At 40.8% G+C, this 14093-nt stretch overlaps 1 protein-coding gene across 2 annotated transcripts in view; it reads left to right on the top strand.

Moving 5' to 3' along the window:
• frmpd1a (FERM and PDZ domain containing 1a) overlaps positions 1-14093 on the top strand; it is a 64293-nt gene that overhangs the window by 28720 nt on the left and 21480 nt on the right. The window contains exons 3-7 of one of the 2 annotated variants that reach the window (XM_088342576.1): positions 2212-2334; positions 4352-4515; positions 4683-4785; positions 4910-4955; positions 13003-13107. In XM_088342576.1, coding sequence (XP_088198702.1) covers positions 2216-2334; positions 4352-4515; positions 4683-4785; positions 4910-4955; positions 13003-13107 — 537 coding nt within the window. In that variant the 5' untranslated portion in view covers positions 2212-2215. Of the gene's footprint in view, positions 1-2211; positions 2335-4351; positions 4516-4682; positions 4786-4886; positions 4956-13002; positions 13108-14093 lie in introns of those variants that run through there. The other variant, XM_088342577.1, reaches the window with a different exon arrangement.

Below are 14093 nucleotides of genomic sequence, written 5' to 3'. Positions count from 1 at the left end.
CAGGGAGACATCAGGAATGCAACTCAGGTCGGCTGTGTTCAGTGAACACTCGTTTGGATGGGTGGTGAACTTAATAAGACCACAGTGCTCACGAAATTCTCCAAAGTGCGCTTTGAACGACTGGAGGAGACCGGATGTGAAGCCAGCTAGCTGGTGGAGATGTTTTGAGCGGGCTCACTTGTTGTGTATGCCTCTGTAAACTCTGTTTTTCGAAATGTAGTAAGCGACCTGTTTCAAAATCCTTGATCAAGAGCTCCAGCTTGTTTTCAATAGCAAACACAACGTGTTGAAGGAATAACACTGTATTTCCAACGCCTTGCACTTTAACGTTGAGCTGGTTTAGATGTTCGGTAATATCGACGAGATAATAAAACTTGAGGAGCCACTCAGGATGCTCGTTGCCTTTCGTTTCAAGAAAAATCCGTATTTCGTTGAGGCAAGCCGTAAAACGGCTGAGCACCTTTCCTCTTGACAACCAGCGCACATTGCTCTGCAAAAGCAGACCGTGCAAAGGGGGCATGGCGTGTGTCGAAGTGCCGCTTAACATTCGACTGTTTCATCGATGCAATTTTGTCATAGCAAATTAGGCATACCTCTTCACAAAGGCAAATTCTTCGGGCTGTTCGTCCTGAAATGTACGATATTCATCATCTTTCTTTCGTTTCGCCATCTTCTCCGTCGAAGAGTTAGCTTTGAGCTAATGACCAACGGCCAAGTGCCAATGGGCGCAAAAGGGGGCGTGTACCTGTGCCCCCCAGTAACGGCCAACATCGGGTATTATCATCCAATTAAAATAGACAATCGCTCGTGCAACTGCAACTCTGCACAAGACATGATCAATAGAAAATCGATGGATGCATTTAAGCAAACGATAATTTTTTTAAACCCAAATCTGCGAGCCAGATTTGCGAGCCATATGTTATCATCAAAAGAGCCATATCTGGCTCGCGAGCCATAGGTTCCCGACCCCTGGCCTAGCTGTTAGCCCGGCCCGCTTCGTCGAGGAGTTAGCCTTTAGCCTAGCTGTTAGCCCGGCCCGCTTCTTCGTCACGCCGCTGTCTTGCCACTCTGCTTCGCTGCTTTGTAGGCCGCTGGTCTTGTAGGTCTTGTTGACATAGCAGTCCGTGGCTAATAAACACTCCCGAGTGGTCGTAGCACCGAGCGCTTGATGTCGAGTGGTCGTAGCACCGAGCGCTTGATGTCCTCGTTCGGCGGTCACGCCGCTGTCTTGCCACTCTGCTTCGCTGCCTTGTAGGCCGCTGGGTCTTGTCGACATAGCAGTCCGTGGCTAATAAACATCGAGCGCTTGATGTCTGGATGATCGCATATCCAGCAAAAAAAAACTGCAATCGTAACTTAATCTGCAGTTCGAGCCGACTTTGTGCGCCATCAAAACTGAGTCGAAGACTGGATCTTATGGCCGACGCGTAAAAAAAACGTTGCAAGTCGATGCAGCCGCAGCCATCAGGGCGCCGCCATCTTGAAAGAACAACAGGTGAGGGTTCAAGCTTTCTTTTCTGTGTTTATATAGCTACAGAGCTACATTTTCTTTAGACCTTAAAAAATGAGTTAAAATGGATAAAATTGCAGTTTGGGAGAAACATCTGGCCCTGAAAGAGTACTTAGTTTCTATATACAGGATTCCATAGAGACGTACACCATGACTGTAAACTGTAGCTGGGACTATGCCCTATATATTCTGGACCAAACCCAAGTGTTTACAATACTTCAGCGTTGCATATTCTGTGATTGGAACAATAGACAGTAGGTTAACATAATCATCTTTTTATCTCTGAGCCAGATGTACTCATGAAAAGAGCCATGCCTTGCGAGTCGTATGTTCCCGACCCCTGCCATAGTGCGAACATGGCTGAATAAAAACAAAAAAAAAAAACAACAAAGATTCACAAAAAAAATTTTGTAAAGGGTCCCCACAGTTGTATGGACTGAATGTACCCAGACCGTTTTCACAAGATGGGACGCTGGTTGGAGTGTGCTGAAATTCTTACAAATGGGTGATTGGGCCGAAATACAATTGTGATTGTGTTTTTAGTATGAAAAGGGTATTTTTAAATGAATAAATGCTCCAAAAAGACAATTGAGATGGTTCAATATCAACTTGATTCATATAGCACTTTAAAACAAGTTTTAGAATGTTTTATGCCTTTTAGTAATTTCTGGATGATTCTTGTCATCTTCAACTCTCCCCAGGTAAATGGAACTGCAGGATAGGAGTCGCTCCCCGTCTCGCAGGACCAGCAGGGTCGAGCAAGTGGTGGGAAGATGGCTGAGACGTTCCCGGGAATTGGGCAGCAGGTCTCACTCATTGAGCAGGTAAGACTAGTCCCTTGATCTTATAGCAGACACGTGTTCCCAACCACAATCGTTAGTTTCAGTAGGGAGGTACAAGCAAGGGTAAATCGATATTATTATATATTGCATCCATCCATTATCTACACTGCTTATCCTCATTAGGGTCGCGGGTGCTGGAGCCCATCCCAGCTATCTTCGGACAGTGGGCAGGGGACACCCTGAACAGGTTGCCAGCCAGTTGCAGGGCACACAGAGACAGACAATCCACACTCAGACGGACAACTTGCTCATTCATTTAGACAGACCCTCATTCAGACAGACCAATTAACCTGCCATGCATGTTTTTGAAATGTGGGAGGAAACCGGAATGCCCAGAAAAAAACCCATGCAGGCACTGGGAGAACATCCAAACTCCACACGGGGAAGCTGCGGTAGCTGGACTTCAACCCTGAACCTCTGCGCTGTGTGGCTGCACGCTAACCACCCAGCCGCCGTGCCCCCCTCATATATTGCAATGTTTGATGAAACTAAAGAAGCTAGCAGTTCATCTAAATCTGATTGCCAACTAATCAGAAAAACATTATTCAGGCAACCAGAGTATAACACAAAACACATTTCCAATGCTACTAAGGAATTCATTAAGACTGCTGGGAAACTCCAAGCACTAAAATAAAACTGGGAGGGGCTGGATTAAAGGCCTGGAAAAGCATCAAAAACAAAGAATGCGGCAGTCTGTTAGAGCCATTGCATTGTAGGCTTTGGTTTTTGCCACCATAGTTAGATATATTATTATGATATTAATATCTATTATTTGGTTTGGGTTTATTTAATGAGGTCAATTTTCATCCTTTTACAAATGGCTTGAATCTTATTCTGTCATGTCCCTAATTGCTTAACACATTAAAATGTTCAGGCTATCAAATAAAAGCTGAAATTCTGAACTTTTGTCGCTACGTTTTTTGGGGGTTTTGAATTCCGTCATAACAAAAGTATTGTCCCCCCCCCTTGCGCGTATGTTACTAAAATGACTTCTTATTTATTTTTTTGGGGGGGTGTAATATTACAGTAAAGTAAGGAGCATTTGCACCTTTTATACCTTGTAGAAATCACTTTCGATCAAGTTGGCAAAATGACACCACCTTTTCTTAACTGCCAATATAAATACCAGTGATGGACCGTACAATTCACTCCTAGGCCTTCAGCAAAGGTAAGATCTTTAGCCGTAGACCAACGGGCCTTAATAGTTTCGGTGCCTCTCTTTTTCTAAGTAACGCGTGTCTTAAGGAACACTTGCTGTGGTTCATGGTCCAATTTTCCTGTCAACTCTTGAAAAATATCTGTCAACGATGGCAAATATTTGATCAAAGTAACCCCTGCATACCCAGAAAAGATGTAACGTTTATACTGTCTTGTTTAACTTAGATTTTGCTACAAAAGACAGGTTTTAAGTGTTGCGTGTCCATGTGGCATGGGGCCCTTCGTTTTGTTGGATTCGTTTTGCCTCACAAAATGAGGGAGTTGCCCTCTAAAATGAAAAGTCCTCAGAGGAAAAGAAATCTAGCCTCCAGTTGGGAAAGATTTTTTTTCATCCAGGTGTGAGGTGGGTAAAAAGTACAGGGGGCATTTTGACCATTTTGGCCATGCGATGCTCAAATTATAAGGCATCCCCTATAGAATTATCCGGATTTAACACTTCTTAAAGGTCTGGAAATGTCATGTAAAAAGACCTATACTTATTCACTTCATCTGTTTCTTTAATACATTTATTTGTTTTATTTGCCCAATTTCGTTGTCACAATGACCAATTTCATTGTCACAATATGTTAACCCATTTTGTAACAATGACAATAAAGGTATATTCTATTCTATTCTATTCTATTGTTTTCTCAAACCACCGCATCGGTGACTTTCTTCTACAGATAAAGACAATTTCAATGTGAAAGACCTCATGCACTATTTAACATGCAGTGACTCAAAGAGGAAAAACTCAAAATCAATTATCAGTTTTTATTCATGTGTTTATGTTTGATTCCCTCAGGGACAGAGTTGCAATAGACGGAAGAACTGCAGAGTCCATAAGCACAGATCAGAAAAACCTCCCCTTCCGTTTGAATATTTCCATTAACCAAGACCCGCATTTCAAGTGTCATGGACTCACACTTTCCTCTCAGATACCCATTTTGGTACAGGAGGTCACCCAAGGTATGAGAATAAACATTCTAATGACCAGATACAAATGACTGCCTCCATATATTTAATAATTTCATAAACCGGTGTTGTTCTTCATTGGAATGTGCATTGTAGTTCACATCATGGTAACACGTCACACTATTGTAGTATATAACTTTGCTGACAACTTATGCATCCAGGTGGTCCTGCAGATGGCCGGCTCGTTCCTGGCGACCAGCTTGTGAAGATCAATAACGTTGCTGTCGATGACTTGACCCCTGAGCAAGCTGCTGAAATTCTTAGGTCTTTACTTTCACCAGTGCCTTTTCTTAACCAGCATGAGCAGCTATGTGAACACTGATTTCAGATTGAGTGTTTTCAATATTCATCGTTTTATTTACCAGCACCCCTTGATTTTCCCTCCTAGAGAGTGTCAAGAATCATTGACTGTGACTATACTCAGAAGCATGCTGGTAAGTCACAAAGTATGCACACATCTTTATGAACATCAGGCAATGAACCTTAAATGTGTAAATGTCACATGAAAGTGATTCCTAATTTTTACTTCGATCTTTAAAGCAAAACTGACACAAATAATGAAAATGAATACAGTGGAACTTTCTGATTATGAACTTTCATGTGTCTAATAAAAAGCAAAGCTTCAACTAACTTATTAGAGGGAACATTTAGATTGATTTAATATTTGTCTATAAAGTTGCAGTGTAAATAGTATGTGACCAACCAAAAACGTTTTCCTGTAAATACATTTCAACACTAATGTCTCGTCATTTCATCATCATAATGTTGGAGAAAATGAGTTTTTCTTTTGCACTATACAATTTCCACACCGCACCCCGGCAAACCACTTGGCCAGCGATGGTGTAAACAGCCAGCTTGTTTTTTCCAGGACACAACAGTTGGTGGGCAGGATAATTTCTGCTTGTACAACCCTTGGATCAAATGAATGCAAACAAGCCATATGTACCGTAAATTCCGGACTATAGAGTGCACCTGATTATAAGCCGCACCCATGACATTCTAAGGGGAAAACCGATTTTGTCCATACACAAGCCGCACCTGTATATATGCCGCATGCACCCACATCAAATAAACACGAAATAAATCCAAGACAAACCAAGTCCCGCGATTGCAACTAGATGTCTTTCATTGAAGCACACAGTCCAAAAGTCACAGCCGCCAAAATGAATGTAAAATGATATAGGTACTTAAAATTTGTTGCAGACCTACAGATTCTGGGTGCCCGTTGATAGTAATCCAAGGAAAAAAAGTGTATATTTCCAAAGGTAAGGGTGGGAAAAATATATATCCATTTTTGTCCGCCGTGTCCACAAAAACTCACCTTTACCGGTCCCCACTTTCCCATCCCTCTTTTTTAATTTGCTTGTGCAGAATAAGTGTCTCAAATAAATACAAATAAATACATTACAAAAATATACAGTGGCAAATACATATTACACATATTTACAAAGAAAGACGCTACATCGAGAGAGTTTTCAAAGCTTTAATAATAATAATATAACTTTCATCCTAAACTGTGCCTTTGGGAGGTAGCCTCACGCTACTAAACAAGACGCTCACATACCTGCAAATTGGTCTGTTAGGGAAATAAATGCCGTAATCGTCGGTATACTATTCGCTTTCCTTCCCTGGTTATGACATCTAAGTCGTCTTTCTCAACGTCGGATAGAATCTTAATCACGATGACGTCGTTCCACGCTCCCTTATTTCGATATAACCCAGCAATGTGCTCGTTTGCTTTTAACATGGAAGCTGCGTCATAAACCTTATTTTGTGCAATTTGCATGATGAGGGTATGTTTACGCTCAAAAGTTGTGATCTTCCTCGGCGCATATATTCCACCGGTCTAAATCTTACTTCTAATACTCGAGCGCCGCTAGCGGCCGTTAAAAAAGTTACATAAATTGGCCGCATCTCTGAATAAGCCGCAGGGTTGAAAATTTGGGAAAAAAGTAGCGGCTTATAGTCCGGAATTTACGGTAACTTGCTTCAGGCTTTCCAATTTGTCTGTTCTTTCGTTTACATTAAACGAGATGTAACATATCCATTTGTATCGTGTGTGTATATATATATATATATATATATATATATATATATATATATATATATATACATAAGACTCCTCTAGAGCCTTTTTTTCACAATACCAGTGCGCATTTTACCAACCCGGAAGAGTCACATAAAGTCAATTTGTAACCCACACAGATCGTTTCCCTCAAGGGCTTCAATGCATCTCCGAGATTGGGTTGGTAAAATGCGCACTGGTATTGTGAAAAAAAGGCTCTAGAGGAGTCTTTAGCACTACAGTGGCTGAATATGAATGCATCGATTTAAACTGCACATATAAACTAGTTACTGGAATTCCTAGTTCTAGAACTCCTCAAATTAAATCATCTTTTTAACAAATGTGATGCTTTTGTATTATGCAAACACAATGACAATTTCAATATGGCATATTGGCAAAATTCCTGGTACTCAATAAAAGATTGTTTAGGCTCTTCTGAAGTGGGTAGAATGGAAGAGACCAGTCAATTGGTAAGGGAGGTTTTTTTTTGTTATTCCTGACCATGAACTTGCAGTGGCCGAGGTTTTATTGACGACTGTGTTTACTAAAAGAAAAAGAAAAAAAAACATGCATCGTGAACAACGTCAAATGGTGCCTGAATTTTTTGTCAAGTCATAGTTTGTACTCATGATATGATATTTTTTGTTACTTGTGTCCTTGAACTTCTCTCGCTTAACATGTATACTATATATGTTTGACCCTATGTACATCATAAAATGCAACGTACAAGGTTGAGTAGTATGTTTTTATTAGCAATAAACCTATCAATCATTGTGTCATATAGGTTTGCGTTTGAACCTCATACTGCACAGCTCTGCTTCCACCAAGGTCTCCCCACTATATATACTGGACTGTCTCAGAAAATTAGAATATTGTGATAAAGTTCTTTATTTTCTGTAATGCAATTAAAAAAACAAAAATGTCATACATTCTGGATTCATTACACATCAACTGAACTATGTCAAGCCTTTTATTATTTGAATATTGCTGATTTTGGCTTACAGCTGAAAAAAACTCAAAAATCCTATCTCAAAATATTAGAATACTTCCTCAGACCAAGTAAAATAAATAATTTTATAACAGCAAAACTAAATCAAACATTTGAAAATGTCCATTGATGCAGTCAGTACTTGGTTGGGAATCCTTTTGCACGGATTACTGCATCAATCCGGCGTGGCATGGAGGCAATCAGCCTGTGGCATTGCTGAGGTGTTATTGATGCCCAGGATGCTTCGATAGCGGCCTTCAGCTCATTTGCATTTGTAGGTCTGGTGTCTTTCATCTTCTTCTTAACTATACCCCACAAATTCTCGATGGGGTTCAGGTCAGGGGAATTAGCAGGCCAATCAAGGACAGTGATGCCATGGTCAGTGCACCAGTTACTGGTGGTTTTGGCACTGTGGGCAGGTGCCAGATCATGCTGGAAAATGAAATCCTCATCTCCATAGAGCTTTTCAGCAGATGGAAGCATGTAGTGCTCTAAAATCTCTTGGTACACAGTTGCATTTACTCTGGATTTGATGAAACACAGTGGACCAACACCAGCAGCTGACATGGCTCCCCAAACCATTGCTGACTGTGGGAACTTCACACTGGATTTCAAGCAACTTGGATTTTGCTCCTCTCCAGCCTTTCTCCAGACTCTGGCGCCTTGACTTCCAAATGAAATTCAAAACTTGCTTTCGTCTGAAAAGAGGACTTTGGACCACTCTGCAACTGTCCAGTGCTTCTTCTCCATAGCCCAAGTCAGACGCTTCTTCCGTTGTCTTGAGTTCAGAAGTGGCTTGACCATGGGAATACGGCTATTGTAGCCCATTTCCCGGACACGTCTGTGAACTGTGGCTTTTGATACCTGGACTCCAGCTTCAGCCCACTGTCTTTGAAGCTCCCTCAAATTCTGGAAGCGGCTCTTCTTCACAATTTTGTTAAGGCTGCGGTCATCTCTCTTGGTTGTGCAGCGTTTCCGGCCACATTTTTCCCTTCCAACAGACTTTTTGTGGATATGCTTTGAAACTGCACTCTGTGAACAGCCTGCTCTTTGAGAAATTTCTTTTTGTGTCTTACCCTCCTGATGGAGGGTATCAATGATGGTCCTCTGGACAGCAGTCAGATCAGCAGTGATTTAGTTTACTGAACCAAGCTGAGTGTTTTTAAGGCTCAGGAAACCCTCGCAAGGTGTTTCGAGTTAATTAGATGATTCAGGTGATTAGTTGAATAGCCTACTTGTATACTTTTTCATGATATTCTAATATTTTGAGATAGGATTTTTGAGTTTTCTTAAGCTGTAAGCCAAATTCAGCAATATTAAAATAATAAAAGGCTTGAAATAGTTCAGTTGATGTGTAATGAATCCAGAATGTATGACATTTTTGTTTTTTTAATTGCATTACAGAAAATAAAGAACTTTATCACAATATTCTAATTTTCTGAGACAGTCCAGTATATATATATATATATATATATATATATATATATATATATATATATATATATATATATATATATATATATATATATATATATATATATATATATATATATATATATATATATATATAAATCCCTGATGATTGTAGTGGCATGTCCACTTCATCTGTGTGTATGAGGGTTGGGATGTGTGTATTCGCGTTTGAGCAGCCAAGATTTGCTCTTCAATAACCATCCTCGTAACAAATGAAGAAGAAGACTGCTAATTTCACATGGTTAAGTCTCAATAATAGAATCAACACGGATCTTATTTTATTTGTGGTTTTCCCTTTTAATATATTACTTTGCGTCAGGCATGTCCAACTCAGTTAGGCTCTGCAGCTGGATCCAAACGTTCTGTTTTCAGGGCGGGGCTGGATCAGAAAAATAATGTCAACTCAAATTATTTAGCTTTGTTTTTTAGTGTTGAACTTTTTCATTCAGACTACTCTTTAGTAGCCTACCCTACTTATTAGAATCAGAGGTGACACGGGAAGTTTTCTAAGCATGAAACATTATTTCACAAACAATGGGCATGATTTTCATGTTTGCCACTGAATGTGTTTATTTTTTACAGTTGAATGAATGCAGTTTTACACCTGAACCAACTCGCTTTGCTATACAAATTTAAGTTGGAACTATAAGATATATATTTTTTTCCTGAATTGTCATACTGGTTTGATCAAGTACTAAGGGAGCTGGGCCTACTAAATCTGAGAATATCTTCTCCGCGTCCAGCCCTTTCGTTGCACCGGGTTTAACAGAGGAGGTTGCACACGCCGGTCGGGTTAGCAGTCGCCTAAAAGCAGTGCGGCTGGGTCATTGCCAGCAGGGTTCCATGGGACTCTAGGCGGCGTATTCCGTAAAAGCGCAGCGTTTCCAGTCCACGTCCTGTGCCCCCACAGTGCCCTTCTGATCTAGCTGCCATTTCAATCCGGCCGCCCTTGGATTGTAAACTTAGTTACCGGGTACGCAACACCAGAGTAAGAGTCAATAAGTCCGCACCATATATCTAGATGGACACATAACATTGCGCTTTGCGAATGTCTTCCTGGTACTAACTAGTTCAGTCTGCATGCTAGATGCCAGCTTTTTTACACATTTACTGTCATCTAGTGGCCGAAGAAACATTTGGGTTTACATTTACATTTTTAAAAAAGCTAGAAATTACCTAAAGACTTACTTCTTTTTACCCCTTCAAAAATGTATGGCGGGCAAGATTTATTTATCCAACAAGCCGGGTGTAGAGCGTGGGTCGTATGTTTGACATCGCTATTTTTGGTGTATATATGTAAAACATTTGCTGCAGCTACAGCCTTGACACATAAAAAGCATCAATAACACTCTCATAAAATCACACTATTATTTAGGACTATAGCCACATTTTACTCATCAAAGTTCATTTTCTTCTATCAACAAATCTGTCCTTTCTTTAAGGAGACTTTTTAAATTACTCTGTCATACATATTATCCAGTTCCATCGATACATTCTTTTTTAGGCCCATCAAAGATAATGCTGAATTGTGAGCCTGTTCTAGATAGATAGATAGATAGATAGATAGATAGATACTTTGTTCATCCCCGAAGGGAAATTCACATTTCCAGCAGCATCCCTGAGCTGAGAACAATCGAGAACAATCGAAAATAACACGGGAGCTGCTGGAGTGGCTGCCATTCGTGACGGCGCCGGAAGAAAAGATTCAATTTGAATCATGTACAAACAAACAAACAATTGAATCATGTACAAACAAACAAACAAACAAAATATTCATGTTTCAATAAGTGGAGTGTTAATAAAATGGGGGGAAAATAATACTGATATAACCAGGTAAAACTAATTTTAAGTTACCTGTCCAAATGAATGTTGTGCCATCTCACCTTTCCCACTCTCTCTGTTCTGTCATATTTCTGGCATAAGTTTTTATTCAATTTGGAGCTGAAAATGTCAGTTCGACAGAAGTATAGGATATGGGAAAACTTTTTGTTTTGATACTTCTATAACCCTCCATTAGGCTAGCTAAATATAGTTTGTGAAACTGCTTACGTTTCCTTACACCTTTTATAAGGCCCTGGCTTTGCCAATTCAAAATCTTTTTGGCTAAACCAGGAGGTGTAGCTTATGTTATGCCTCAGGGACTTCAGAACTGATTTTGAAGGCCTCAGGGTAGATTTCTCACCCTGGCAACAAGTAATGGACTAAATGTGATTGGTCAGATGCTTAAATGATGGGGGGGTGAGGTTCAAACAGAGTTGCTGGATACAACCGGAATGTTTGATGTTTGATCTTACATTACACATAGTCCAGTATTTTTTCCGAATTGCTCAGTCCACAATTAAATGGATTTGGGAGTACAGTCCATTAACATGCCCGATTAAAGTCGCCGTCGACGATAAAGCTCCGTTGGGGTGTGCAAGCTGCTGTTTATTGATAGCAGCGGGCAGGAGATTTAGCGCTATGCTAACGTTAGCATCCGGTGAAACGGTAGCGGTGTAAAGTAAACAGCAAACACAAAGACCACAGTTAACTCTCCCGGTACATAGAAGGGTCTGCATGATACTGCTAGAAACTCCATATCGAGTGAGCAGTGTGGGTCAATGGTTCGGCTGTTATTGTAGCGCGTAGTCTCCAACCCCTGTTTTTACCGGAGTCTTCGTCTCGTTCGAGCCGGTGATGTAATGCGGCGTCAGGAAAGCCAAGACTCCGTGATGACAAAAAAATACTCCGATTCCGGACGTTGTTGGTGGCGATCCGCAGCTCAAATTCACTCATTGTGGACGATGGATCTGGCGTTGGTTGAACATGCTTGGGAGCGCTGGTCTGTGTGGTCGCCTTCTTAGCTCAGACCCGACTGTCAGCCTTTTCCTTTTGCTCCGTCGTTGTCAGCAGGCAGGCAGATCTTCCAGGGAGATCCGGTGGTCTCTGTATATCCCTCGGGATGTAGTGGATATTATTGTATATGCGAAGGGAGTCGAAGGGAAAATATGAGGGATCAGGGGACACTAAAAAACAAAAGACGAACTGGAGCCCGTTCGCACAATGACGCACAACATATAATTGCAGTTGAATGAATCGTTTTATCGTCCTTATACAAAGTAAAAATAAAATCGGAGAACATTCGTCAAAGGCAAGCGCAGCTTGAGTTATGAGCGAAGAGCCCACACTTACTTCAACACCCATGTCCCATCCATCCCATCTGGGCTTTAACACCCCACGACCCACACGTGGAAATCTGAACGCTTGGACCCTCGCCATACCGTCATGGACGTTAAAGCCCTGCCGCCTGTGGGTACAGCACCGAGCGGCTGACTAGTTCTTCACTAGCATTGGGTGTCCTTGGCACCGAGCAGCTGGCTAGTTGCGCACTAGCATCTAGTATCCACGATCTTGAGACGCGATGATTAAAACACAGGAGTCCAGAATGGAGCGTTTTCCCACAAGTTGTAACCGCACGTTATCCGTTTTATGGGTAATGGATCTGGTGTTGCTGATGCCGCGGGGTAGCTTGCGAGGGTTGCTATGTAGCTTAGCCGTAGAGAGAACAACTTCTCTCTGACGTTGCCTCAGTCGTATCTAAATCCCGATAATAATTTACGGAGCACCCTTTGGTGATCACCATTTTCTGTGGTCTTCTGACTTTCCCTAGAGTTCGATTTTAATTAATGAATATATTTTCCATGTAACGAGCTGCTAAAATCTAGCTTTTTGTATGCTTCCTGGTTCGTTTTGGGAGGCAGCACCTGCCCGCTGTTTGACTGACAGCCCAAAACAGAGCGCTCTCCCTAATCAGTCCCACCCTGCTAGATTCCCACAAAGAGAGAAAATGGCTTGCCTCTAAATGTGACTTTAATGCTCACAAGTATGCAGCCTTTGTACTGTCCATTTGCATTATCTAACAGTAAATGTTAATACAATACAGATCTTGTTTTTCCCAACCTTGCTTATTTTTCAGGGCCCAAAATCATCATTCATCACACCTGAGAAGCGGGCCAAGCTAAAGTCCAATCCTGTTAAAGTTCGCTTTGCTGAGGAGGTGGAGGTCAATGGGCACTCTCAGGTTAGTGTGAAAACAATATCTAGTTATAGTACTACTTCACCGATGTTCTTCTTTTACTAATTCCTTTCAAAAAATGCCAGATCAGCATGACTGGTTATCTCAGAAGCTATGACAAACTGTCAGTTTCATAACATAAACAAACCACTGACAGACAAATATCATAGTCAGTGATCAAAAGAACAAACTATCAAATTGGCTCTATTAGTGCACGACCATTTCATTACAGGTAGACAAACTTTTGTCATAGTGCAAGAAGTAATAATTGGGTCAAAAATGTTGTCAATTGATTTTGTTCAGGCATGAATCTGTGTTTGTATGCAGTGCGTTACTTTTTTTTTTATGACTGAAGCTTGGCTCTTGTCGCTCCCATTCTTTTACCAGATAAGAAACTAACTGGATGGGAAAAACCTCAAAAGCTAAAGTGCCCATTACTAATCCTTGGGAAAAAAATCCAATCGATATTGACCTCATCTCCTGATAATGGCAATGATTAACATGAGGGAGTAGAAAAGCCGAGTTAGGAAGAGAGATTTGTCCAGAAGAGATGGACTAAAAACAAAAATGGCAGACAAAATCATATGCAACTATGCCGTCTTCGGGAATTAATTCAAGAAATGGATAGAATGAATTTACTTTTCATCTTTCTTATAAAGGATAGTGTTAATGAAACATACAATGAATATAAAGAGTGACCTTTAAGGTTAATAACTAATATTGGCATTTGATGAACAAAATTGAATTTTATGTGGGAACTAGTCATGCTAATTGCTTCACTAACATAGAAAAATATAAAACAGAACAACGGTGTAAAATCTGTTTGCAACCAGATTAGACATGACATTAGAGCTTTCCAGTGAGCAACAGGTCAAAAAGGTGGTGGCCAGGGTCAGAGGAGTCTTTTATTATGGGGTTGGCTCTGTTGCGGTATCGCAAGCCAGAAATCACCTCCAAAAACAACACAGTTAGTGTGTTAAATACATAAACAA

The sequence above is a fragment of the Urocampus carinirostris genome, chromosome 8 (assembly GCF_059441175.1).
Source record: "Urocampus carinirostris isolate Australia breed hairy pipefish chromosome 8, RoL_Ucar_1.0, whole genome shotgun sequence".
In the NCBI taxonomy this organism is placed as follows: domain Eukaryota; kingdom Metazoa; phylum Chordata; class Actinopteri; order Syngnathiformes; family Syngnathidae; genus Urocampus; species Urocampus carinirostris.
This window is presented reverse-complemented; position numbering and strand designations above follow the sequence as displayed.